This window comes from Globicephala melas, chromosome 1, assembly GCF_963455315.2.
Source record: "Globicephala melas chromosome 1, mGloMel1.2, whole genome shotgun sequence".
NCBI classification, from domain to species: Eukaryota; Metazoa; Chordata; class Mammalia; order Artiodactyla; family Delphinidae; genus Globicephala; species Globicephala melas.
In genome coordinates, this window is record NC_083314.1 from 40,658,698 (window position 1) to 40,686,046 (window position 27,349).

The window sequence follows — 27,349 nt, forward strand, 5'->3', positions numbered from 1 at the left end:
TGTGAGCATTTGTTGAGAGACAGTAGGTGTCGTGGCCAAGCACCCTGACTTGGGAGCCAGACTGCTTGAGCTCAAATCCTGCTCTGCCACTCACTAGCCGTGTAACTTCTGGCAATCATTTACCCTCTCTGTGCCTCAGTTTCCTCATCTACAAAATGGAGATGTCCACAGTAATTACCTAATAGGATTGTCATGACGATTACAGGTATTAACTCTACGTAAAGGGCTCAGCTTACAGTCTGGAACGCTGTGAGTGCTATACAATGGCATTGGCTCACATTATTCTACACTTGAAGGCAGAAGAGAGGGAACTAATCCCCCCAGGGTCCTAGGAGTATGAGTTTTGGTAGCCCATCCCAAGCCCAAAATGTATTTGATGTCTTCTTCCTTTCCTTAAAAATTCTTGTGTGACATATTTAAATTCAACATATCCATATTTGTTTAATATAAAACAATATTCAAAGCACGTATTAATTAAGACAAACACTCCAGCAAGACATCCTGTATTTATCTGCTGGCTCTGGTGCACAACGGCGTAGCCGTGTACATGTTTATGCCCATTTTGATGGAAGTAGATGATTTCCAGGGTCCTCTTGCCTCTGGCTTTTTGTAGTTCGGAGAATCAGTACCACCAGACTCCAGAAACCTGCTCCAGTGGCCACCAACCTGGCATCATCCATGCCACGGAGTTGGCACAGAGATGCCAGAGCCGAGCTGCTACCTGAACCACAGTGAGCAGTTGCCTGGAGGGCACAGGCAGAAGCGTTGCTCCAGCTGTTCTGCCTCTGTACTACTCACCCCTGCCACAGACTAGATTGTCTGTTCTAAGGTGGACAAACAGAAAATGAAGGGGGATGGGAAAATAGAGAGAGGAAGGATTAAAGGAGATGCTTCATGGGAAAATTGCCTGCAGGGGTTTTTTCTTTGGATGTTAGGAAACAAGGAAAATGCACTGGTAGTCATGATCATTCGAGATCCTTCCGTCTTCCACTGTGACCCGTGCAGCACTTGAAGATAGATATCAAGACCCTTTCTCTAACTCCATGTAAACAACCTGGGCAATGATGGAATTTGATGCCTCTCCCCATAATAAAGATTTAAATTTGTACAGCACTCTAGCAACACTCTGCTAAAAGTAGGGGAATGACTAAGTAAATCATATCATGACCATAGCCCATTAAAAATTACGGTAATAAAAGTCAAGACAGTGGTGACCTCTGGTTGGTAGAGAGAGGCGGGTGTGATCAGGAACTGCCGCATGTGGGCTTCTAAGTACTTGAGGTGGTGGTCTACTTCTTCACTTGAATGGTAGGTTCTTGAAGTTTGTTTTACTATTATCCTTTTTTTTGCAGTACGCGGGCCCCCACTATCGCGGCCTCCCCCGTCGCGGAGCACAGGCTCCGGACGCGCAGGCCCAGCGGCCACGGCTCACGGGCCCAGCCGCTCCGCGGCACGCGGGACCCTCCCGGACCGGGGCACGAACCCGCGTTCCCTGCATCGGCAGGCGGACTCCCAACCGCTGCGCCACCAGGGAAGCCCTTGTTTTACTATTAAAATGAATATATATGTTCTATAATCATCTGTATGTATGCTACATTTCACAATAAAATGAACATTTTTTAGAAGAAAAAATTATGGTAATAAGGACCACATATAATTCAGAAATAAGCAAAAGAGCAAATTTCAAAGCTGCTTGCAATGTCAATCACAACTCTGTTTTTAAAAATCATATGCATAAGAAAAAAGATCAGAGGGAAACACACCAGATTGCTAACAGTGTTGAGATTACAGGTAATCTTTTTCTGTTGCCCATTTCCCAAATCTTCATAATGATAAAAAAAAAATTATACTGAATCCCCCAAAGGAATCTTTAAAAGTATGAGTCTTTTAATTATTTTCAAATGACTCTCACACCTGTTATCTCATTGCTTCTTACAACAATGCTTTGGGGGGAGTCAGTATTAAATAGTCGATATTAAATATGAAATACAGTTTATGGACTGGAACACAGATGAAGGGTTTATGACTTGCACCAAGTCACTCCGTTGCCTGGAGGGGAAACTTCGAGTGGCTCCCAGGTCTCCTGAGCCCTGCTCATCCCCTGGCTGTGGGGAATTGGATGCCCCAGGGCTCTAGGATCTCCACTCTTAAATGGGAAAAGCTGCTACCTGGGCTTTTGTCCTGTGGTCCAAAGTGGGTTTCTATGGCATAGAAGATGGACTACACACCAGAAGGTCCCCAAAGATGCATTCTCTGCCTGGGGTGCTCCTCTCACAGCCCCTCCTACCTAGCAAGGCACCAAGTCCATGGGTAAAATTCCCTAGAGATGTTCAGAGAGAAGAAGGGGAATAAGAAGAAGGAGGAGGGGGTGGGGGGAAAGGAAGGTTGTCAGGACCACAGGCTGTGTTTGAGAGTAAAGTTGGACAACTTTTCTTGACTCTAGTTTTTGGAGGGGAAGAGAGATGATTGAAATGAGTCTGTTCCTCGTGCTCTCCAATGCCTTCCTCCTGACGCCTTCCCTCCCTCCAGCTCTCTTAGGAGGGGTTGCCAGGGACTTGTAGGATGGCTTCTGCAGAAGGTCTCCATTCAAGACCCTTAGAGCTCAGCCCAGGGCTCCTCACTTCAGAAAAGATGGGGCCTTAGAGAGGGGAAGATCCTTTGCTCAGGAATACCAAAGGCAGAACCAGACCAGAACCCAGCTTCCCCCACCCCTCCCAGCCCACCCTGCACTCCCAGATCCTAGCCTGGGGCACTTAGCACTGGTCCGTCCTGCACTGAGGAGAGCCCCAGATGTGTGCCAGAGTTGTGTGGAAGGAAAATGGGGATTGCTTTCATTGTTTTCTTTGTGGAGTCCTAACCCCACTACCGTGAAGATGGTCATTCCTGAATGAAGCTCAGCTTCATCCACAACTCTTTGCCACTGACTACGGGGACAGAATGGACTCTGGGAGAGATTTCAGGGGTATCCCCAGCATGCCTCCTTTGATTCATGATTCATGATACCACTACTGAGGACTGGCTGTGTGCCTTATCCTCAGTGAATCCTTATGTGTTAGATGCTCTTACAAGGGCCATTATTCAGCTGAGGAAACTTAGGCACAGAGAGTGAAATGACTTATCCAAGATGACACAGCCACTATGTGCTGAATCCAGAATCAAAGCACCACCTTCCACATTTCAGAGCTTCCCCATGTTTCCTGAGGAAGCAGACTCTTAAATTAGTAATCCCCGCATTCAAATTCACTTTATAGAAAGTGTGGGCTTTGGAAAGCAGAAGAAAGAAGAAAAAAAGTCTACCCCACACCTTTTCTGGGGTGAAGTGGGTTGAGCCAGGAGGATAGAGCTGCTAGTACCCTGACTGATTTTAACTTGTGTTTCACTTGCCTCTCTAGAGATCTGTGAGCAAATACAATCTTGAGGTTTGATGAAGAATAATGGGGGTGGGGGAAGGAGTGGGAAGGGACTGTTCCCTGGACTAAGAAACTGCTAAAACCTTTAAATATCTCTTGAACTTTTTTTTTTTCCCTCTTTTGGCTCCCTGCAATGTTTTGATGTTGAGATTCGGTTGCCACAGTGGGCTGTTTTTAGCTGCCTAGTTCCATCCCCTCCCCTTTTAACTTTTTTCCCTTCCTTTTGCACATGCCCCAACATGAAGTTTCCAATTCTTATCTCACTCAGCAAAACATACTGGGGCTGGTCTGAATGTAGATTCCCCAGGCAGTTCTCCAGCGTAAAACCTCAGCAATATTCAAGTCTCTGCTTAACCCTCTTTCACTGAGGATTAACCCCTGAAATAACCCTACCCAGGGCTTGCTTCTCAGGGAGGGGAGAGGCATTCTTTTGCTTTGTGTAGAGAAGCAGTTTGGTCTGGGAAGCTTTTCTTGCCCCTCCTCTAGATGATACCGAGTGTGCAGGCTGGACAACGGTGGGTCCAAAGTCAGGGTAAAATGAGGACGCACAGAACTCATACTGATCACGCCTCGGGGGCACACACCTTGGGGCTCCCTTCCCCTGCCCTTTCCCAGTCTCTCTTCGATTAGGCAGATTTCACGGCTCTCCTGGGGGCTGGAGGCAGGGAGGCAGGCAGCGGCCGTTTTTGTTTTCCTTGGATAGGAGTCCCATTCACAAGGGGGTGGACTGACTTCTCTGTCAAGATTCTTATCGCTTTCGGAGTTTCAGTGGGAGAGCGAGGCTCAGACTTCTGCGAACAGCTGACAGCATTTCTGTCCAGGTGTGACTTGGGGATTCAAAACCAAGAATTATTAGAATGAAGCAGATTTAATATGAGGAACGGGAGGCACCACGGTAATACCAGCGGTTGTGAACTTCTCTGTCTCAATTACCCTTCTCGTGCATTGTTTTGTGGAGGCTGGTCTAGCTGTTTGTTTACCTACACCCGAAGCCGAATTTCCCCTTAACGACAGGACCAAAACCTCCACAAATCTGGCTTGGGTGTATTAATGGAATCCTAGTTTAAAATGTAAACTGGTTAAAGATTCCTGTAGGCATTTCACAAAGGAAAAAAAGTCGGGGGGGGGGCGGGGGTAGCTTTCAAGTGTTCTCCCCCATTTCCTTGTTTCGCTTTATAATGGTGCAATTTATTCGAGGGCAGCGGACAAGTAGATAGGAAAGATATGTAGATAACCTCAAATAACTTTCATGTGAATTTACAAACGCCTTTCCTTTTGCTCTCGCGGTGTTCTAGGGGTTGTGCCGACACGCCCCGGGGTCTACCTGCCAGCCCGGGGTTTACCAGCAGGTGCGTGGTTAGGAGGGCGGAGTGTAGGAGCGTGGGGTGAGGCCAGGAGGCCCGTTACCAGGGTGAAAAGTAAAGCAAAAACAACGGCCCCACTCTGGCCGTGTGACTTCGCTGGAAACCCGGTGAGGTCCCGGGCAACATCCCGGGATCCTGCGTGGAACCTCTGGGCTCCCGGACGGCCCGGGGGCGGGGGGACTTCCAAGGCGGCTCTCCGCGTTGTCCTGGGCCCCGAAGCTTGGGGGGTGTCCCGGTGAGGCTCGGATTCGGGGGAGAGGAACCTGGGTGCGGGGGACTCAGTTTTACCTGTAACTCTGGGGGTATCTATGCCAGGCTGCTGGGCAATCGGAGAGGCTGGGGAGAGGGACAGATTCCCCGAGGGTGCGGGACTGTGTGTGTGTGTAAGGCAGAGAGAGACAGAGACAGAGACAGAGACAGACAGCCCCCCTCCTTCACGACTGTTAACACCCGAGGGCTGCAGGTGCGGCGGGGCTGCGGGAGAGATCTGGGCTCTGAGAGCCTTCTAGTTCCTACCCCAAATTACCAAACTATGGCCTTGGGCCGTCTCCCTCCCTAAAGGCAGCTGGAAGCAGGTGCCCCTACACCACACGGGCGCGCACGGGTCTCCCTCCCGGGCGGTAACGAAACATGGCTGGCCACACTCGCGTTCATCTATATTAGTCCGTGAGCAGTTGACAAGGTCTCTGGTTCTGCCGGTCTCGAAGCCTAGACAGCTGAGGTCGGGGAATCGGAACTGGGAAATCGATTTTAAGTTTCAAATCCAATTCCGCTGAAGGCTCGGCTAGAATCTGGGCCACAAGACCCCGCCCTTCCCGCCACCGGCTTTAGGGCGAAAAGGATTTCTGCTGCGGGGCCTTATTTCCGCTGCAGTTAGTGCGTCCCCAGTCCAGTCCGTCCGGTCCCAACCCAATCCTCTCTGGGCGCAGAAAAACACAGGAAAGCCGAAGATGGGTTTTCCCTCAACATTGCCAGAGAGCGAGGCGACCCGCGCCCCGTCCCGCCCGCGGACACTAAAGCACCTTTTCTTTACTCCTCTCCCTGGCCTCTAGGCTTCAGTCTTACTCTTAGCCCCTCTCTGAGTTGCCTCTGATTTTTCCAGGTCGCTAATCTTTTCACGGGCTTGTTCGTTTCGCTGTCAATTTCAAACGCTTTGGGGTTGTTAAAAAAAATCCTAACCCCATAGGGTCCTACCACTAGGCCTGGCCTCAGAGTCGGGTTCCCAACCTGCCGGGAGACGATTCCGCGTGTGCGCCCCTGTGGGGTGTGCCGGGGCTGCGGGCGTGGGCGCACAGCGCCCGCGGAGCTCTCCGCGCTTGAGTTAAATCACAGACTTCTCACGGTCCCCGCCACAGAGGTCACCCCCGGCGGGTAACGGTGTGGGTTCACCGTAGGGGTGCCTTTGAGCACTTCTCCCACACTGGGGAATAATCCTTCTGTTCCTATCCCGTCCCCTACTTGAGAAGGAGGCTTTTGACTGCGAAGGGAGTATTTTCACGAAGCGCCAAAAAATGACCACGCATTTTAGAGAAAGGTCGCTGCTCGCTTCCAGCCTCACCTAGTCTGGGCAGCGGCCAGGACCCGTCTCTCCAAACTCCCCCCTCCGCAACTTAGCGGAGGGAGAGATGCCAGCGCGGTGGAGTCATGCCGCTGGCTTGGGCACCATTGGCTCATGCCTGGAACACGCAGCGGCGAGTACGCACATCTGGCGGCCAGCCCGGGCGGCTCCGGTCCTGATATGGAGAGAGAGGGCGGGCGGGTGCGTGTGTCCCGGCGTGCGAGGCCGGGAGAACGCTCCCCGGCCGGCTCCTCCCCGAGCTTGCATCACCGGTCCCTCTTTTCCCCTCCTCCTCTTTGGCCCCTCCTCTCCGCCCCCCACCCCACCCCGGCTTTCGCCCAGCCTAGTTCGGCTGGTTCTCGGGGGAAGCTATTAATAGCATTACGTCAGCCTGGGACTGGTAACCCGGAGAAGGGCGCGCCGCCAGCCCGAGGGCTATAAAAGGGGTGATGCAACGCGCTCCCAGCCACAGGCGCACGCAGCGAGGCGCGCACTGCACAGCGCTCTCCCCGCGCCGCCGCTCCAGCGGACCCGCCAGCCCGCGCGCCGGCTGTGCGCCCTCTGTGCTCGCCCGCCGGCCCCACAAACAGCCCGACCCCACCCTGACCCCGCCCGCCCTCCGGACCCTGGGCGCCCCGAGTGGAGCCAGGAGGTGAGCGTTGGAAGCCGAGTGAGCGCGGCAAGGGTGGCTCGCTTTCATTCTCTTTGCGCCCCTCTGGTAACCAGTCGCCGGCCCCTGCGCCCACCCCCGACACTTGCCCCCCGCCTCTGGCTTCGAAAGAACTCTGGCTGAACTTCTCCCAGCCACCACTGCTTCTCGGCGCTTTAGAAACTTTATCGCAAAGAACTTTCTCTTTTGACCTGGGGCGCGAAATGCTCCTGGCAACCGAGAGGTCGGGCTCCCGCTCCTCCACTGGCGTCGGAGCACAGCTCCTCTCCGCCCTTGCGTTTACTTACCCCCTGGGAGCGGTCGACGGGTGGTGGGTGCTCAGGGTGTCCGAGCCTATCGGGCTCGCCGACCGGCTCCATCCCTTGCTCGGTGCGCGGGCACTGCCACTTGCGAGCCCAGCCTTCCCGAGAGGCGCGGAGGCCGATGCTCGCGGAAGGGCTGCCCCAGAGGCGGAACGGAATGAATGGGGAAGGAGCGGGCGAGCCGGGGTCGCGCGCGCGGCCGCTGGGGGTCGCCCTGTTCGCCCCGGAGCGCCGGGAGGCAGGACAGCGCCGGTAGCCCGGAGCGAAAGTTAGTTGGGTAAGTTTACAGAGGTGGCGCGCGCTCATGTGGCTGCCCTAGGGCAGAAGGCGGAGAGGCTCCCGGCACAGATGCCCAGTGTCTGGGCCGGAGACTTCCTGTCCCAAGTTTCTCACACGCTTTTGTCTAGTACCTGTGACTCAAGCTCTGGCTCTTCCTCTGGCGTTTCGCGGATTTCTCTGCTTTCCATCGGGGAGACCCACCGTGGGGGGAAGCGACAGTGCGAAGCCAGTTCAGGTAATTGAGAGACTGGCTCTGTGGTCTAGGGGGCAGGACCCTGAGAGCTTATACTGCACTTGATGTCCTGGGCCTCGCTCAATATCCCCAGCTGGGAAATGTGGGCATATAGACACTCCTGGCCCCTCTGCCTGTTTGCGGGCACGAGGTGGTGGTTGGACTGGACAACCGTTACGGTCCTGTCTGGACGAAGGTTTTCAGATTCTAGGGGGGTGTAATTGAAAGACAAGGGACGGATAAGGGGACTTGAGTGACTTGAATGAGGGGGCTTGGACGTCACTGGCCGGCCTCCGAGGCAGTGGGGGAAAAGGGACTTCTTTTGTGGGGCATCTCTTCCCTTCCCCACGTTCTTTCCACTGGAATGGTTCTCCTTCTCTGCTCCCCCCCACCCTCTTTTCATCTGATCGAATCACTTCCTTTCCTTCTATTTTCTTTTCCCTAATTTCATTTCCAAATCGCACATGCTTTCTTACAAATAAAGGAGCTGCTAATCCCTTGATGGAGGCAGAAAAAAAAAATTGGGTGCTAGAAAATCTGGGTGCTCTCTTAATGCACTTGTTTCAGTGTGGGTGACGGTCACATGTTTGGGGCCTCTGTCTCTTAACTTTAAATGAAGGAGAAATTGGTATAACTGTCCCCCTGTTTTGCATGTAGCATTTGTTGTAGAATAATGCTACTGCTTGGAGGATATCCTGGATGAAGACTGGGGTGGGGGTGGGTTTTAGTGTTATTATTGTCTGGGTGGTTTCAGAGGTAACACCGCAGGCAGCATCCGAGGCACACAGTGTGACTAATATACAGTACCCAGCACCTGTGGCAGCTGCTGGAGCCTCCAGATCCTTCCTATTTGAACCCCACCATTCTCTCTCTCCCTCTTGGTCTTTTCTCCCCATTGTCCCCTTTCTTCCCCTCCCTGTCTTAGTCCTATCAAAGCCTCCTCTGTGGTGGGTACAGGTTCCTAGGACTATTGACCCTTCATCTACCTGGCCAATGGCTCTGTTCTCCATTTGCCTCGTTGGTTGATCCTCGCGGTGTTGAATCTCTGTTGGTGATGAAGCAAAATGAGCAGCAGGTGGATGGTCAACAGCTTGGCCTGGGCTGGGCCACTCGCCAGCTTTACGGCCTTGGGCAAGTCACTTTACCTTCCTGGACCCCATTTTACTCAATTACAAAATGAAGATTTGACCTGGACGACTCTAATATTGGGTGTTCTATCCCATTGGATAGAGCTCATGATTTCTTCCCTTTTCAAATGGGCTGGGCATGGGACAGGGTCAGTGGTTCCAAGTGTTACTCAGCCTGGGGAAGAGGAAGTACATAGCCAGGACACGACAGGAACCGGAAACGGTTTCATGTGTGAGACCTGGTCATTTCTCAAGTACTTAAGACCAGTGGGGACAAGCTGGGGCCAGCAAATAGTGGGGTGGAATTGATCTGGTGCACCAAGAGCCCAGAGGTCAAGGTGCAAAAGAAGCTGTCTGTGACTGACCTGAATTTCTTGAGGGTTCCAGTTAATTCATGATTAGTGGGGCTCAACTTCATTGACAGCAACATTATGAGTCCCCCCTGAAATGGGGAAAGTGGAATCACAGTAATAATGGCTACCCAGGATGTGTGTAAATCCACCTTCACATATCTCATATGATCTTCCTGACAGCCCTGGGAGGGAACTGGGGCAGGCGGTATTGGTCTCATTTTACACATGAGGTGACTGAGGTCCAGAAAGCATGCCAGCGGGTGCTCAGCGTGTGAGTGGTAGTGATAGGCCTGCAAGCGTCATCTCTGTCCTGATGTCTAGCCTTACACCTACAACTGCAGTGTCTATATACTTACTTCCAGTGGGCTAGGAGAAAGACCAAGACAGGAAGTTAGTGAAGGAACTGGCTACCTACTGTAAGATGTTTTATGAGCAGTGCTTAGTGGAAAGAGATGAAAATTAAAAGTGAAAATTCAAGGTAGTAGCAGCTACTAGGAAATAAAATCTGGGAGCTGAATTTCCAGTTAAAGAAATATATGAGTAAAGTTTCACTTTCTTGGAAATGATGAAACTACCGATTGTATGACACGATTTCTGATTAGAGATAATAAGAAGCAAAATGCAGGTTCTTTGTAATAAGTCTAGACAATTTTAAGGTCAGTACAGAAAGTCAGCTCAGAAAATCTTCTAAAATTTTTTCTTCAAAGGGGGATGTTCAAGGGTCTCAACTTTCTTAAAAACTGAAGGTTTAACTTCATTTTTCTTGTAGGGGCACAGCCTGAGTCTAGGTTGATCACATTTTAAGAGAATGAGGCAACAAATAACTGGAAAGTATCTCAAGAAACTGAACTTTAGCTGAGTGCAGGAAAAACCCAAATCGTTACAGTTACAACTGCTTTACTTTCTGAAAGGCTTTTAAACATTTTTACAACCTGTTTCCATCCTCAAGTAAGCCCACCCAATGCTTTTCATAAAAACATTCCATACCACTGGCATTCTTCAGTTTCTTTCATCAGGACTGCTGACTTTACACTAAGAAGGGGGGAAAAAAAACCCACACAGCAGACCCCAAGCCCTGAAAGCTCATTAATAAACTTGGGAGGTGAAATGGAACTACGCTTAACTGTGGTGGAATTCAAACTGCCTGTGCAGAAGAGAGCCATGCCGTCCTTCAGACAAAGGCCAGCCCAGTGGTAGCTCTGAAATCCATCCCTGAACTACTGCGTTTTTAATAACGTTGGAAAGGGAGGGAAAACACAATTGCATGGGAGAATCTTAAGCCTCTGGCTTTGGAGAGCTGGTTTCTCAGAGTTTATCGGAAAAGTCTCCTCCCCGCATCCTAAGATTACAGGATTCAACTGATAGAAGAATATCAGTTCTGACTCATGACATAGGGCTTTGGGAAGAGAATCACATACGTTTCCTGGGTTTCTCTGAATAGTCAACAATGGTGGTGTTCATTGGCCTGGAATTCTTGCCACCATCAGTGTATCTTGGATCTTAAGGGGGATGTAGAGGGGATGTACAGGGTGTTGTATTCAGAAGTGTCTGAGATCAAAGACAGTGACCAACCACCCACCCACCTGGACCCCACAGAGCATCTGTTGGGAGAGCCAGCCCTGGGCTGGACAGATCTCTGGGAGGCCCAATAATAACATATTTCCTAGTTGCATTATATTTTCCAGGGCATATTCAGGTATTATTTCTTCAATGCCTTGCACAACTCTGGGAAAATAGGGTGATTGTTTTTAGACTTCTTTTACAGAGGAGAGAGAAGGCTCTGGGAGGTAAGATGATGACACATAAGGAAGTGAGCCTCAAATCTTGATGTTCTGACCCCAGACTGGGAATTCCTAAATGCAGGCAGCAGTCTGAGTGTGCACCCAGGCAGAGAAAGCTCAGGAATTCAATACAGAATTCACATTTTCCCCATGGCTCTTTGCTTAGTCTCCCTTCCATCACTTCAGTTCCAGGACCCTCACCCATCCCCATGCCTACTCCCAACCCTCCAGAAAAGTTTGCTCTGGCTTTTTGTTTGCTTTTACAATTTAGAATAATATTCTATGTTCTGTAAATTAAGGGCATGAATTCTGGAGTCAAACTTAATTCCATATCCTGACGCTGCCTCATACTAACTCTATGACTTTGGGCAAATTATTTAGCTTGTCTAAATTTTAGTTATTTCATCCATAAAATGGGACTAGGACCTAACTGGGTTCTCATCAAGATTAAGTGAGATAAGGCACATAAGGTTTCTGGAATGAAGGAGGCACCTGTGAAATGTTAGCGACTTGCCAAAGGGCTTCTCTTCTGTCTGGATTTAGCTAATGACCTCAGGTCCCCAGGTTGAGAGGGATGCTCCAAGGGGACCGCCTGCCCTGAGAATCCCCACATTCATCGCCCCTGGAGAACTGAAAGCAGGGATGAGGGGGGATGGCCACTGCTGGAGGGAGTATACAGCAGGAAGAGATTTATGGAGGGCTATTCCAAACTGGGGCCATGGAACCATTACTATTTCTGCCCTTTCTTGCTTGCTTTTTTTTTGTCCCTTTGTCTTCCCTGGGCTGTAGAAGGTTAGGGGGTAGATGGGACCTCAGAGGCCATTTGATTTAACCGCCCCTTCCTCATTTCATGTATTCAGTCGGATAGTCTCCAGCAGTCAGCAGGCATTGGGAGAAGCCGGTGCCAGGGGCTGGGTCAGGCTCTGGAAAGAGCAACAGTGGAGACTCCATCCCGGTGCTGTAGGAGTTCCCAGACATTTGTCACATAAAGGCTGAGACTCAGAGAGCTCGGGTCACACCACTCCTTAGTGCCAGAGCCAGTCCCAGGCCCCCTCTGAGCCCAGCCCAAGCCCTTCCAAACATCACAGGGCTGAACAACACTCCCCAAAAGAGGTCCACATTCTGAGCTCCTCACTTTTCTTTACTCTGAGGTCTTTTGCTTCACCAACCTTTACCTTAAGAAAGGGCTACTCTAGTCCCTTGTGACCTGAATTCCCACACCCCAGCCAAACTGGGACGAAGAAATGTACCTGCTACAGTTACTGTCCTCATTCTCAATGACTTGGATCCAACTTCCCAAGGGGGAAGCTTCAGAGATATATTTGCTAAATTCAAAGGTCCCCCACTCCTTGCTTTTACTTCCACTCACTGATAGATTTAACTTGATTTCAGATACCTTCCAAGTTTTTCTTTCTTTTTTTTTGAAAAGGAGACTGCAAATGGGGTTACATAATAGTCTCACTGATTTTTTTTTTTTAACGCTCTTCCTCTTTCAGGACTGTTTGAGGCTACATTTGCATATATGCACACCAGCCAATACTAATAGCTCTTGTGAATTCAGAATAGCCTGAAATGCCACCCCTTATAAACTTCAACTAGGCATTTTATCCACATCACTGAGCTGTGTATTTTAAGAACCTGTTTTACTCAAGAAGAAGATGGTGTGAAATGAAAACAAAGCAGAAGGCCGAGGGCTAATGGGACCTTCTTCTGGGGGTGGGGCTCAGGTATTGGAGGTCGCAGGTGCGGGGGGGTCCTTGATCCCATGCCCCCAAATCCCTGAAGTAGTTTGGGTTTTGATGTGTCTTTCAGCAAAATGATGCTTCAACACCCAGGCCAGGTCTCTGCCTCGGAAGTCAGTGCCTCTGCCATCGTCCCCTGCCTGTCCCCTCCTGGGTCACTGGTGTTTGAGGATTTTGCTAACCTGACACCCTTTGTCAAGGAAGAGCTGAGGTTCGCCATCCAGAGCAAGCACCTCTGCCACCGGATGTCCTCGGCGCTGGAGTCAGTCACCGTCAGCAACAGACCCCTCGAGATGTCAGTCACCAAAGCCGAGGTAGGTTCTCCCAGGGGTGCCCTTTCTTCCTGCACTTACTTATTGCACACCTACCATGCGCCAGGCATGCTCTAGGCAGGGGGCTTCGGCCATGAATAAAACAAAATCACTGCCCTCACAGGGAGCTTACCTTCCACTGGGAGGAGACGGACAACACACAAGATAAGTAAATCCATAAAAGACAGGCAAATGAGAAAAATAAAGCAGCAAAGGGGGACAGGGGAGTGGGGTAGGAGTGGGGTTGCTGTTTTAAACCAGGAGTTCAGGGGAGGCTTCACTGATAGAATCGCCTTTGAGCAGAGACTCGAAGGAGGAGTGGATAAGGGCCATATGGGTATCTGGCAAAAGATCAAGAATAAGGGCACTGAGGGAGGGGCGTGCTGAGGGCACAGGACCAGTAGCAAGGAGGGCCAAGTGGCTGGGGTCACGTGTGGGGTGGGGAGTGAGGCAGGCGCTGAGCTCACGGGTGGAGGCCAGATCACGTTGGGTGTTGTAGGCTATTGTAAAGACACGCCGTGTACTCAGAGTGAGGTGGCGAGCCCCTGGGAGGGTTTCTGAGCAGAGGAGCGACATGGTCTAACCTGATATTCCTAAACGATTACCCTGGCTGTCGAGTCGAGAATGGGCAGTACGAGCGAGGGCAGAAGCAGGGTACCGACACGAGAGGGTCTGCATCGGGATGAGGGCCGTGAGGTGCCGAGAAGTTGTCAGTTTCTGGAGCTGTCCTGATGGTACAGCTGATTTCCCGGAGTCATACATCGGGTATGACTCCAAACAGGAGTCAATGGTGACTCCAAAATTTCTGGCCTGACCAGCAGTAAAGATGGAGAGCCTATTTGCTGCTGAGGTTGGGACTGCAGGACATTGGGTGGGACAAGAGCAGGCATCCATCCTGTTCAATGCCCCAGTGGAGGTGTGAAGGAGGCAGTTGGATACGTGGGTCTGGAGCTGAGAGGAGAGTCAGGGCCAGAGATACAGAGTTGGAAGCCATCAGCGTATGGATGGTATTGAAAGCCATGAGTCTGTCTGTATGAGATCACCTTCTGTGTCCAGTTGTTCTGAAGAAGCAGAGAGTGTGGTGATTGTTTTCATCACTACGAGAACCCAGGTGGCCAGGCTGTGGAGCAAGGACCAGTCGGCCATGCTCACAGCCTCGGTACAGGTTCTGCTCCAAGTTCACTTCTGTCTCTGACGCTTGTGCTGTTCTCCACTCCTCAGCCTTTTATAAGACACCTGGAGTAACAGGCATGGTGAGAAGTCTGGGAGGTGCTTGCTGGGAATGCTGTGGTGGTTCGAGAACTTCAGAGCTGAGGTCTCAGCTGTTTTGTCAGCCTCCCCCTCATGGATGAAAGATGGGAGTGTTTCAAGCTCACTTAACTGGCATGGTCACTGCCTTTAGGCAAGAGGTAGTGGACCTGGCCAGAAAAGAACTGAGTTTTAAAGGAAGTTGGTTAGGAACCTTTATGATTCTGTGAAAGGGGGGGGGGGCAGGTAAATAATGACTCCTGTATAGAACTGATCTAAGGGTTAAATGAGATGGCATTTGTTAAGGGTCTAGCAGAGGGCCTGGCTGAGTGTTAGCATTCAGTGAATGGTAGGCAGGACTACTATATGATGCTATATCCTTAAGGCAGCATTAGGGGCACTGGCTGTACCCCCAGTTAACCTCAGGGCAAGTCACTGGTGCCCAGTCCAATATTGGAAAGTGCAGGGTGGGAACATGGGACACTCAAGGAAAAAATTTAAAAATTTTTTTCTAATTAAATCTTGAAATTACAGGATGCAGTGGAAGTAGTGGGGTGCCATGGAAGGAAGGAAAACATTTTGGAGGGATATTTGGAGGGTTCTCCAGAGCAAGAAGCAGGCAGCCAGTTTCATGGAAGCAGTCTTAAAGTCATCCAACTCATGTATTGTGATTTTTTTGTTCATCAAGTGACCTTCTGATCTTAGGTCAGTTTAACAAGTAGATTTTTCTACTGGGAAGAGAATGTACCAAATGACCTAGTTGAATGTTCTGGTCTCCTTGGTGGCTGTAATTCTCAACTTAAGGCACTGAGCCTGTGAAACCCACGGGCATCCTGTGTATCTGGGCAGCGTGAGCCTCCTCCCCAGATCCCAGGCACCTCTGGGAATGCAGCACGGTGGAATGAGGCAGCTGTGGCCAAGAGAGGACACAGGACCGGGAGCCACAGGCCTGGGTTTTACATCCAGTGTTGTAGCCTACTGGTCTGCTGACCATGAGCTGGTGATTCCTGGGCCTCCCTTGGCACATTACTTTTGGCCACTCTGTGCCTCATTTGCACATCAATAAAGTGAGGGGATTGATCTAAATGGCCTTTAGAAAGGCTTTTCCATGTCTGACACTTTGTGACTCTGAGATTTGCTCTACTTTCAAGTACTTCCTTTTATGAGAATACTTTGAATCCTCCCCCACTGTCCAAAAGTATCTGTAGAGTTAGTTGCAAAGGAAATTCTAGACTTGCTGAATTCTTAATGAAGACATTGATGATGAGGTTAATGATGATAATAACTAAAGCTTCCATGGCACCTAAACCCTGTGCAGAGGGCTTTACATAGATTAACTAATTTGACCCTCATCACAACCCTATTGGGTAGGTAAGATTATTGATCCCATTTTACAAATGAGGAAACTGAGGCTCAAAAGAGCATAGTAACTTGCACAAGGTCTCACAGCTAATAGGCAGTGAAGCTGAGATTCAAAGGTAGTTTAGTCTAAACCCAATGTCCGCCTATGTGGTTCTAGGATCCAAGACATAAAAGGTAGAAATGCCTCTCATCGTATTTCCCCCTTGGGCTTTGTTTCCCTATGTTGTAAAGCCTCCATCTCAGCCCAACCTTAAGTCAGTGACATCTAATCCAAAGTGAGAGGTGAGGTGATCGTGGCGTCCCAGGATCTCTTTGATTTGCAGTGAGGCTCCCATGGCCTTTCCTGCTGTCTGGAGCAGTGACAAGTGACACGACAAAGTTCTGACATTAGTGGCCTAAACCATCACCCACTCTGCTCACTGTGAGTGCTTCACTCCCGCTGGACTCTGGTCTCTGAGCCAAGTCCAGCAGCCAGACTTTGCTTGCTCCCCATCAGTCCAGAGGCGAAGTCAGGATCAGAGTGAACGTCACAGAGGACCAGATGGTAAAGCAGGACAGGGTTTTGTTCTCTGAGGATCGCAGGGCTGGCTCAGGGTGGGGCACAGAGGAAGAGATCAATATCAACTTGTTCGATGAATCAATGGATGGTTCTAGTTCTCCACCCACAGGTGGCACCAAGCCATAGGCTGATAACGCCACTTTGGTTGGGGAATAGGCTTGGGTTCCTCTTCTCCAGGAGCTGCACGGGCTTCTCCTGAATTTAGGAAGGAGGTGCTATGATGATGTTCCAGGTGAAGATAGAGATGAATCGAAGAAGAGGCAGGGGGAATGGGTGGCAAGGTGATATTCCTGAGGTCATTCCTGGTTCTAGGGGAAAGGACGTATTTACTGAACAAAATCTGTTTCTTGCTCTAGTTGATAACCAATAGTTATCACTTTGACTATCAAACTCCTATTTTAAAATCCGTATGTTTTTTAAAAGTAAAATAAATTTAATTTACTAATATTGCCAATATAATTTTAACTGTTCTTTGATTTTTCATTATTCTTGAGTGTGTGTGTGTGTGTGTGTGTGTGTGTGTGTGTGTGTGTGTGTGTGTGTGTGTAGAGGTTGCATGCAAAAGTCTAGGGCTTTACTTCTCCCAAATTCTTTAGGGCTGCCCCAGTTTGTCAGTTTTAGCTGGAAATAAAAGGCAGTGTATTTGAGGTGGATTGAATTTCTAGCCTCCCATTAAGCTTGTGCCTCTTGAATTTTACAGGTAGCCCCTGAAGAAGATGAAAGGAAAAAGAGGCGACGGGAAAGAAATAAGATTGCAGCTGCCAAGTGCCGAAACAAGAAGAAGGAGAAGACAGAGTGCCTGCAGAAGGTGAGTGCCTGTGTGCCTTGCTCCTTTCTCTTGCTCACGCCTGTCCCCCGCCAACCTCACGTCACGTGAGGAAGGGGAGTTTGAAAGCCCCCGCCCAGAAATGCTTTCCCAGGAAGGGCATTGTAGCTGGTAGCAGAAATGCCAGTTGCAGAACGACGAAGTAGCAAAGCTGTTAGCACAATGAATGTGACTCTGGGTGTGTAAGAAGCAGGTGTGTGAATTAAAAACCACAAGATCATCTGGTGCCCATATTCCCCCTCGGCCGGTCCATACACGTCCAGAAGCCTCTGGGTACGGGATACGTCAGTCCAGTGAAAGAGGCTTCAGTTGCCCATTTTCCTCAGGAAAGAAAGCTGCCACCTCTCATCTGGCTCACTGTGAAAAGCCTTTAATTAATCCCTTCAAACAAGCTATTTCCTTAATCCACAGGCAGAGGTTACACTTTCTTTGCTTTTCTCTCTCGTTCTTAACTCTGCAGCCCTTCTCTTTGGTGCATCCAATAGTCTGTGCTCCCAGCTGCATTCAGCCGGCTCCCCTTCCAGAAGGGAGAAGCGCCACTGGCAACGGCATCTGCGGGCAGCTGGAGCAGGCCGTGATGCAGTCTTTCCAGTGGCTGTGTCCCCTCTTCCAAGTGTAGACAGGCCAGGGCAGAGTCTTCACCCAGGTTCCACAGGTCCCCAAGGGTTCTGTCAGTTGCTTCAGGGGGTCAGTGAAAATTAAAACATTTTGTTTATCGCTATGTACATTCTTTCTGGGGAGATGAGCTTCTCAGTGAAATCAGTGACCCACAGAAGACTAAGCACCATGAGTCTGGATTGCCTTCCAGTCCCCAAGGCCCTTTCGGGTCCAGAAGACCTGCCCATGGGCTGTTGTACTTGTGTAAAGGACATCTCTTTGCCATTGCTTCTATTGCTGTTTCGTTACTATTAGGGTCACAACCTGCCTCAACCTTGAGTGGAAACTCAAAGCATCTCTGAAGGAGCCTCCAAGTTCAAAGGCTTCTCCAGGCTCTGGATTCTCCCAAACCTAATGCTGCTGTCCCGGCTTTGTGGGGCACTGTAGGAGGGAGCCAGTGGCCATTTCCAGCTTGATGAGCCCCGACGTGTCCCAGCTGTTACCCCTTGCCACCCAGGGGCCACCAGCAGGCCACCCCGTTCCTCATTGGCCCGTGGCTTCCCTTCCTAATCCCTCTGCTGCTTGTCCCCCAGGAGTCAGAGAAGCTGGAGAGTGTGAATGCCGAACTGAAGGCCCAAATTGAGGAGCTCAAGAATGAGAAGCAGCATTTGATATACATGCTCAACCTGCACCGGCCCACATGCATTGTCCGGGCTCAGAACGGGAGGACTCCAGAAGATGAGAGAAACCTTTTTATCCAACAGATAAAAGAGGGAACATTGCAGAGCTAAGCAGCCGTGGTATGGGGCAACTGCGGAGTCCTCATCGAATCCTCCTTTTACATCCAAAACCCTGAAGCCATTGGAGATCTGACTTCCTGTGCACCTCTTGAATCCCAGCAGCAAAGAACCATCACGGTGGGAGGGCCCTTGGTGACTTTCCACTCTACCCCAGAGTGGACTTTGGACCAGGGCAACAAGGGCATCTTTTTCCTCAACTCCAGAATTTAGGCCTTAACATCTTGGCCTTCCTTGGATTCTCCAGATGGCCCCTGGTTAGGGTCCTGCCTGCCTTTCATCTGGATTCTGCAAAAACCAGGCCTCCCACCATTAGGATTCATGCAGAAGCATCATCTGTACCCTGGGTGGGTGGGGTGGGGCCACCTCCTCTGCTGCCGCTGCCACTGTCACTTGTAGGGGACGTGGAGTGAGAATGGCATTTTGTGAAGCTGTGCGATGGCTAGGGTTGTGCTTTCTAGCAAATATGCTGTTCTGTACAGGAATTACCGTGTGCAAGGCGTTCGTTTCAAAACTAGGCTTTGTGCTCTTCTGACGTTTGCGCCACACAACACCACTGTGACTTTCTCATCACTTTCCTCAGATCTGGTTTCTGAGAATTTGGGGGGGGGGGTTGTCTATCATATCAGCACGTGCAGTGTCTTGCAAAGTATTCAGGTGGCCAGAAGAGGTTGTCAGCCCCGGGAGAACAGAATTGTGCCAGCCTGGACTGAGTGCAGTTTTGTGCCAACAGAAAAGGCCTCTTCCCCTTGGCACCCAAGCATTAACGCACGTCCTCTGTTGCAAACTCAGTTATAATGTCACAGGAAGAAAGCAGAAACAGAGTCCAGCTTCCGAAGGATTAGGATTCTCTGCTCAGTGACTTAGGTCAGGAATTTTTTCTAGGCCGAAAGAGCCAAAGAATATTCCATTTTCCTTTTCTTGTGGTTGAAAACCACAATCAGTGGAGATGCATTTGAAGCCAGGTGATGCCTAGGCTTTAGCATTATTAGATGTTAATGGCATTGTTTCTGTCATGCAGATGTTTGTAGAAATCGGGCCCAGAGCATTTATAGCTGTGAGACAGTCACTCACACTGGCCATGAGGACTCTGGCTACTGTCTGTTTAAATTCTGACGTTTCTGTGAAATCCTCAGAGTGTTTAATCCTACTCAGTAGTATCATTACAATTTTCTGTAAAAGAAGATATTACTTATTTATCCTAGTATTCCTAACCTGTCAATAGAATAAATATTGGAACCAAGACATGGTGAACTTAAGTGTTGTGCTGGTTTGTGTTCTTTTAAATTGGTTGTTTGTTGAGATCTAACCATTTCCCTCCCCTCTCCTTTGGAGATGGTGGTTGGTGTAGGGGGTGGTCTCGAGCTTTAAATATTCTGCAGGTGTTGTTCTTTGTTCTCTGGGGTGCCACTAGGTGGGATTTTTGACTTTCAATCCTATTCCTCAGTCTGTGGTTTCTGATGCTCAGTTTCTCATTGACAAACCCTAGGACACAACAGCAAGCATACCCTTTAGATTGTTTGGTATTAAGATAGAATTTTGGGGGCTTCCCTGGTGGCGCAGTGGTTAAGAATCCGCCTGCCAACGCAGGGGACACGGGTTCGAGCCCTGGTCCAGGAAGATCCCACATGGAGCAACTAAGCCTGTGCGCCACAACTACTGAGCCCGCGTGCCACAAGTACTGAAGCCTGTGTGCCTAGAGCCCGTGCTCCGCAACAAGAGAAGCCACTGCAATGAGAAGCCTGTGCACCACAATGAAGAGTAGCCCCCGCCCGCCGCAACTAGAGAAAGCCTGTGCAGAGCAACAAAGACCCAACAGAGCCAAAAATAAAATAAAATAAATTTATTTTAAAAAGATAGAATTTTTTTGTGTGTGGTACGCGGGCCTCTCCCTGCAGTGGCCTCTCCCGTTGTGGAGCACAGGCTCCGGATGTGCAGGCTCAGCGGCCATGGCTCACGGGCCCAGCCGCTCTGCGGCATGTGGGATATTCCCGGACCAGGGCACGAACCCGCGTCCCCTGCATCAGCAGGCAGACTCTCAACCACTGCGCCACCAGGGAAGCCCAAAAGATAGAATTTTGATATAAAATCTGAATACCTCAACTACCAGTTTCTCTGAATACACAAAAGCCTAAAATGTACACCTGTTGCTCAACTTGAACCTTACAATCTGTCACAGAACTCCTCGTGTTCACTTGAATTACATCTCTTATAAGGTCCAGGTTTGTGTCTCATTGTTGCAAACAGGTATTTCAAATTTGGAAAAGAATGGCAGTGAGGATGGGGAGGAAGAGAGAGTATAACTTTAGACAGGATAGGTGTGATAATTCAAAGAAAACAGTCCACCTAATTTTCTGGAATCTCGAGAGCATATGATTCCTTAGGTCTGGAACAGAACCAGGGTCCCTTGCTCTTTCCCTGTGCACATATGTAACACTCACAGGCTGGGAATAAAAACTGGCTACTCTGCCACCAATGCCACTTTTCAGAGACATCCTCGCTTCCTTGAACGTTCATGCACATGAAGCATGCCTGCTCCTTTGAACTCACGTATAGTTCCTTTAAACTGTCACCTGTGACACAGGCATCCTAATTTTGCTGCTTTAACTACATATCAGGGGCAGTTCCTAACCTGCACAGAGCATCTGGGGGAAGTACCATTTACCACTTCTTTCAGGAGATAATCTATCTTCCTTGTCTTGGTGGAGGGGGATGAATTTCCTTGCACTTACCTTCTGGATGAGCCACCAATCAGCCGTTATGAAACTTAAGACAGTTTTAAAGCTGCCATGGACAACAACGAATTAGAGAGGAAGGGGGAAGTGGCGATGGCAAGAAACATTGATCTGGGAAACGCATGTAAATCATCAGTGGAACTGTAAGTTCTCTTAACAAATGCATTAAAAATAGTTTTCTGTAACCAAGTTTATGTTTCCATACTTTAAAAAGAAAGGATTAATAAGTATTTACCATCAATTTGCTTCATTCATCTACTTTCACGTTCAACAGAGAGGGAAACCGGGGCTCTGAAAGAATAAACTTGGATGGGATCTCTGCCAGAGTCAGACGCCTGGCTTGACAAGGTGTTTTCCTTGGGCCACCACCTGCTGGGGTTGTGATGTCACAGTGGCAGTGCATGGACAGCCCACCCTCCCTCCTGTCTCCCGCCCTCATCCTGTCCCCTGGCCTTTCCCTGAGATCTGGCCTGACACCTACTTCAGAATAAAGAGCTGTAAAGGGTTCTGGCCCACGACAGGAGTTCTGGAGTTGAAACTTCCACTTTCTGCCAGGAGCTAAAATGCTCTTTTCCATCTTTATCTGAATTTCTCCCACGGGCTTTAAAGAATCCCTGAAACCCAAACCCATACCAAGCTTTTCCTCTCTTCTGCATCCCATACTCTTTGGTTGTGTTCAAGCAGTTTCTCCGTGGAGTAGTGTTTTCATGGATTTGCCTGAGAAAAAACCTCAGAGGAGGCCGGGTTTGTCCAATAAGGATCCTTCTGAGTTCTCATGGTGGCTCTAACCCCAGAAGCTTCTCTATTTGTCTTACCGAAAACTGCTGTCAGGAAGGAATTCACACTGAAGCTTAAAGGGCCAGTTGAAACTAATGCCAATAATAGCTGACATTTATTGAGTGAGACAATATACTCAATACTTTACATGCATTATCTCATTTAATCCTCACCGGCAACTGTTATTATCCCCAATTTATAGATGAAGGGGAGAGCTAGGTAGAATGTCCAAGGTCACACAGGTGACCTCTCTAAAGCTGGAAGCTATGTTTTTTAACTATAAAGGTTCTGAGCAGGAGTGTGTGTGTGTGTGTGTGTGTGTGTGTGTGTGTGTGTATGCTTGTGATAAAATTCACCACTGTAATTTTAGAGTGTACAATTCAGTGGCATTCAGTGCATTCACAATATTGTGTAACCATCACCAATATGTAGTTCCAGAATTTTTCATCACCATCCTGTACTCCCCATTCTCTGCTCCCTCCAGCCCTAGGCAACCACTAATCTAATATCTGTCTCTATGGATTTGCCTCTTATGGCTATTTCCTATAAATAGAATCATACAATATGTGGCTTCTTTCACTGAGTATAATGTTTTCAAAGTTCACCCATGTTGTGACATATATCAGTACTTCATTCCTTTTTATGGCCGAATAATATTCCACTGTATGGAGGGACCACATTTTGCTTATCCAGGCATCTGTTGAGGGACAGGTGTGTGTATTTTAACAGAAAGATGGCCTTTATCCTCAAGGAATGAATCGCTATGCTGGGATTTCAAGCATAACATCAAACTGGAGATAAGAGAGTTGGCAGCAAGGGCCTTTCTCAGAACTTTCAAGTCACAATTCAGAAATCACTTGTTCTCTGACTAGCTCTGTGGGAGTGGCAATGAGGCGGGATGTCTAATGGTACATGCTCCCCACAGGCGTCAAGGCTTCCAAACCACTTCTGCCTGGTAGGGAGGTTACTACAGGACGGCATCTGGCAGGCTCTTGGAATCAAAGCTTACATCTCAGGCTACTCACCCCCCATTTCACTGGGGGAGGACATGTCATAAGAATAACTAGGTTTCCACACACAGGCTGTTGCACAAGCATAAAGGAAGGGAGGATCTGAGTGCTCCCCTGGATAATTTAATCCCCACGTCAGCCCAACTGCTGTCTTGGGTTCTCTCCATAACATATATACACACATAAAATTAATTACGCAACTTCTAATAATGCACCAAATAGGTCTTCTTAAAGGTAGTTAAATCAGTCCAGTTTGAAAACGTCTGGCTGGGCCAAGCTTTCTTTGTGAGGCTAAGTACTGTAGTGGTTCAGAACACCGGCTTTAGAATCAGGTAGACCTACATTCAAATAGTGCCTCTGCTACCATTAGCTCTGGGAATTTAAACAGGAGATACAACCTCAATTTCTTCACCTATAAACTGGGAACAGTAGTTAACAGTACCAAACTCAGTGCATTCTTACCACCATATGTGAAGAATGCAGCATGGTGCCTAGGAGAAGCAATTTTTAATGTGATTATTAAAAATCACCGTCGTCAACGTTTACTGAGATTTTATGAGAGGACAGACTAAGGATCGCAACTGCCAACTCTACGTTATTCGATACAATTAAACCATGAGCTTAAATGGTTCAAATTTATCCCATCATCTTACATTCCTATAGATTTCATCCAGTAGCTGAATTTGGGGGAGGAAAAGAAAAAGGACCCACACAAAACTTTCCCAGTTGAAGACATTTTTATTTCGGTAAGCACCTGAGTCCCTGGCAGGATGGGCCTGTCCTCAGCGGGAGGACATGTCCTCCCCCCCCTCCTTTGGGAGAGGATGGGGGCCCTGCCCTGAGGGGACAGCTGGGGGATGAGGCAAAGGGCTATGTGACAGCGATAGGTCACAATGAGGCAAAGGGCTATGCGACAGTGATAGGTCACAAAGGGCACCAGAGGATAAACAGGCTGTGCCAGGGGGTTAGGCTGAGAAAGTGGTCACTTCTCTCACTAGGACTGAAGTTCACCACAGCCTCTTGGGGAGATAAAAACCCAGAAGCAGAAGTGAGGGGAGGCAGAGGGGGAGCCTACCATACCTCTCTACACACTTGAAGAGATTCAGCCTGGGGTCCAGGCGCCCTACAGCGTCCCCACTGTGCTCATCTGTGCCCCTACCCACGCCCCTGCCTCTGGGAGACCCTGAGGCAAAGGTGGGGCCTGTGGGGCGGGCTTGGAAGACCTGCCATAGGGCTGCCTGTGTGTGACGAAAGAGCACCGCAGCTCGCTCTTCTGCCAGTGAGGCCGAGGGAGGGAAGAGCCAGGGGCCCACCTTAACCGCGCTGCCTGTCGTGATCAAAGGCAGCCATGAGTGGGGACTCTCTGCTCCCGTATCACATGGCCCAGAGCAGCACCGGGGTGGGCCTGTTCAACACCACCACGGGGAAGCTGCAGCAGCAACTGCGCAAGGGCGAATACCACATATTCAAGGACGCACCGGTATTCGAGAGCGACTTTATCCAGATCACGAAGAGGGGTGACCTGATTGACGTGCACAACTGTGTCTGCATGGTGACCGTGGGCATCACATCCAGCAGCCCCGTCCTCCTACTCCCAGACACCATGCTGCTGGCCCGATGGGCCACCGGCTATGAAGAGCACGCTGAGCACAGCCAGGCCGCCAAGGGCAAGAGCCACGAGGCTGCAAAGACCTTAGAGCTCACCAGGCTCCTGCCCTTGACACTCGTGAGCATCTCCACTCACAATGGTGAGAAACAACAGCTGCGCGTGAGGTTTGCCACGGGCCGCTCCTGGTACCTGCAGCTGTGTGCCCCTCTGGACGCGCAGGAAGACCTCTTCACCTCTTGGGAAGAGCTGATTTACCTCCTGCGACCACCAGTGGAGGGTCTCAGCTGCACCTACGCCGTTCCAGCCTGGGACATGATCTGCATGCCTGTGTTCGAGGAGGACGACGACGGCAGGAGCCCGGCGGTGGAGGATTTCCAAGGAAAGTGGGATCAGGACCACGTGAGCATCTGCAGCCTCCACACGTGCTCTGAGCTGGCCGGGGCCACGTCCGCAGCTTTTGCTGGTGGGGAGGGGATCCAACTGGACTCCCACAAGCCCGATACCATGCCCGATGTGGCCACTGCAAAAGCAAAACCTACAGTGCTTGACAAAGCGTCAGCATCGCGGGCAATGACAAAGGTGGAGACAGCAGGGGTGGCAGGAGGCACCGCAGCGGGTGCTTTGAGCGTGGCAGTGATCAAGTCTCCTGCCCCTGAAGAGCAGAGCACGGCCACAGCAGCCACAGCCAGCAATGGTCCAGGAGGAAGCAAAACCAGCACAGCCACTGGGGGCACTGCCAGAATATCCCTGAGGAGCAGGAAAACGGTGCTGCGAACAATTCAGGGTATGCTTGGCAGGTGCCGCGAGCTATTCAGGGTATGCTTCCAGCACGTCCACCAGCCTCTCCCCAGAGGCCGGCGTGACTGTGGTCGGAGCAGAACCCACCAGCAAGACTGCTGAAGGAAGAGCCGACGAGGAGGACGAGGGGACCCTCGTCTCAACCTTGCCACAGGAAGGCAAAGTGAGTGAACAGGATGGCAGCTCACAGAGGGTGTCCCAGGCCCGCAAGGGAAGAAGGGAGAAAAGGGAGCACTGGGGAGAGGACAGAGCTCTTACGAGCCCCTCGCTCTGCAGTTCAGTGGAAAGCCACCACAAGGCAGCAGGGAACAAGACCATCCAGAAAGCAGCTGGCCCGTGCTCAGGCGGCTGCAGAGCCACTAGAGATGACCAAAAGGACAAAGGCCACGGCAGCCCGGGGGGCAGCGAGCAGGGCACTGCTCACAAAGGCATCAGCCGTGCTCCCATCACCAACGAGTCCAGGACCTCGCACAAATCGGGCAGGAGCTTATCTACAGCGAGTTCAGGTCCCACCACCGAGAGACTCAGCAGGATCAGCTCTTTCTTCAGGAACGTCAGAGCCAGTCTCACTACAAAGACAGTGGCCTCCTCACGCGATAAATATGTGAGCATCCTGGCGAAGCCAGTGGAAGGGACCCGAATGGAGGCCGTCGTAGAGACAGCAGAGAGTGGCCAGGGGCTGGAGATCACTGGAGGTGTGACATCTGACACCATGGAGCCAGTGACCGCTGAAGCCCATCAATAGGACCTAGAGCTGGGAGCTGCAAAGGGGACCAGGGCTCAGGGAAATACCCCTGGAGAGCCCATTTCAGCTTCCTCACTGCAATTTCAATAAAAAACAAACAATCTGAGAATGCATGCAGTGTTTTGTCTGAATTTCTAGGTCCCAAAGCCCAGCTGTAGCCTCACAGTGGATTCTGTGATGTCAGCTGTGCCACAGTCTGACACCCAGTGTCCAGTCAAGGGCAGCCCCATCTCACACACATGCTCGGAGCCAACGGCAGTGCTGCATCTGGCCTCCACTCCTTTCTGGCTTTGCCCCCCAGGGCCATGGCTCAAAGTCAGACTATGGTCTGGGAAGCTCTCCTTCACTATCCCCCTATGCTTTTTATAAACGCTTATTCCCCAGGAAGGTCTGTAAACAAAGCAAGAACAGGACTCATGTCCCCTCGGGCTATTCAGTGGACAGAAATAAGTATTAGCTAGCAATCAGAACCGCAAGCACTCTCATCTAGACTTAGCCGTTCCCTGCCCAGGTATTAGCTCGCAATCAGAACAGCAAGTATTAGCTAGTGTGCCATCGTAAGCATACCACTCGATGACATTTCACAAGATAAGCAACCCCACGAAACTAGCACCTGGCGAAGAATCAGAACATCACTGCAACTCTGGAAGTGCCCCCTTGCAGTCACTCAAGGGTAACCACCACCCTAGCTTCCAACACCATAGATGAATGTTGTTTGCTTTTCAACTTTACATACTGGAATCACGTAGTATGTACTCTTTGACTCTGGTTTCTTTCCCTTAACATTATATTTATGAGGTCTGTGCATGACTTTCCTGGCGATCGTCCATTTATTTTCACTGCTATACAGTATTCCAGTGTGTGATGATACTACAACTTATTTTGTTATTGATTTCAGTTATTATCAGTTTTGGGCTATTAAAAATAGTGCTACTATGAACATTTATATACAGATCTGTTGGTAAAAATATACATAAACTTCTGCTCGGCATATACATAGGAATGGAATTGAATATATGCATATGCTCAGCTTCTGATTATACTGCCAAGCTACTTTCCCTCCAAAATGACTGTGGAAACAATAATTCCCACCAGGAATGTATTAAAGTCCTGGTTCTTCCACATCCTTGCCAACATTTGATACTGTTTAGCTCTTT

The 27,349-nt window shown here is 49.8% G+C and overlaps 2 protein-coding genes across 5 annotated transcripts; both read left to right on the forward strand.

The window, feature by feature from the left end:
• Positions 1-6,859: 6,859 nt before the first annotated feature.
• ATF3 (activating transcription factor 3) lies at positions 6,860-18,855 on the forward strand. 4 transcript variants are annotated; one of them, XM_030872971.2, is made up of 4 exons: positions 6,860-6,984; positions 12,889-13,132; positions 16,999-17,106; positions 18,315-18,855. In XM_030872971.2, the coding sequence occupies exons 2-4, from the start codon at positions 12,893-12,895 to the stop codon at positions 18,510-18,512; spliced, it is 546 nt and encodes a 181-aa protein (XP_030728831.1). In that variant the 5' UTR covers positions 6,860-6,984; positions 12,889-12,892; the 3' UTR covers positions 18,513-18,855. The 4 variants fall into 4 exon arrangements, with proteins under 4 accessions (XP_030728831.1, XP_030728832.1, XP_060141590.1 ...); XM_030872972.2 differs by lacking the exon at positions 6,860-6,984 and adding an exon at positions 7,466-7,581; XM_060285607.1 differs by lacking the exon at positions 6,860-6,984 and adding an exon at positions 7,693-7,818.
• Positions 18,856-24,388: 5,533 nt separating this feature from the next.
• GARIN4 (golgi associated RAB2 interactor family member 4) lies at positions 24,389-26,192 on the forward strand. The gene is made up of 2 exons (XM_060285614.1): positions 24,389-25,419; positions 25,457-26,192. Exons 1-2 carry the CDS (start codon positions 24,389-24,391, stop codon positions 26,190-26,192), a joined length of 1,767 nt encoding a protein of 588 aa, XP_060141597.1.
• The last annotated feature ends 1,157 nt before the right edge of the window (positions 26,193-27,349 follow it).

What these genes read in the sequence shown, in the direction of transcription:
- ATF3 (XM_030872972.2), top strand. Translation starts at nt 7,466, where the DNA reads ATGGGGAAGGAGCGGGCGAGCCGGGGTCGCGCGCGCGGCCGCTGGGGG. An exon ending in CCGGAGCGAAAGTTAGTTGG is followed by an intron (nt 7,582 to 12,888) that starts GTAAGTTTACAG and finishes TGTGTCTTTCAG; the next exon opens with CAAAATGATGCTTCAACACC. An exon ending in TGTCAGTCACCAAAGCCGAG is followed by an intron (nt 13,133 to 16,998) that starts GTAGGTTCTCCC and finishes TGAATTTTACAG; the next exon opens with GTAGCCCCTGAAGAAGATGA.
- GARIN4 (XM_060285614.1), top strand. Translation starts at nt 24,389, where the DNA reads ATGAGTGGGGACTCTCTGCTCCCGTATCACATGGCCCAGAGCAGCACC. An exon ending in AGGAGCAGGAAAACGGTGCT is followed by an intron (nt 25,420 to 25,456) that starts GCGAACAATTCA and finishes AGGTGCCGCGAG; the next exon opens with CTATTCAGGGTATGCTTCCA.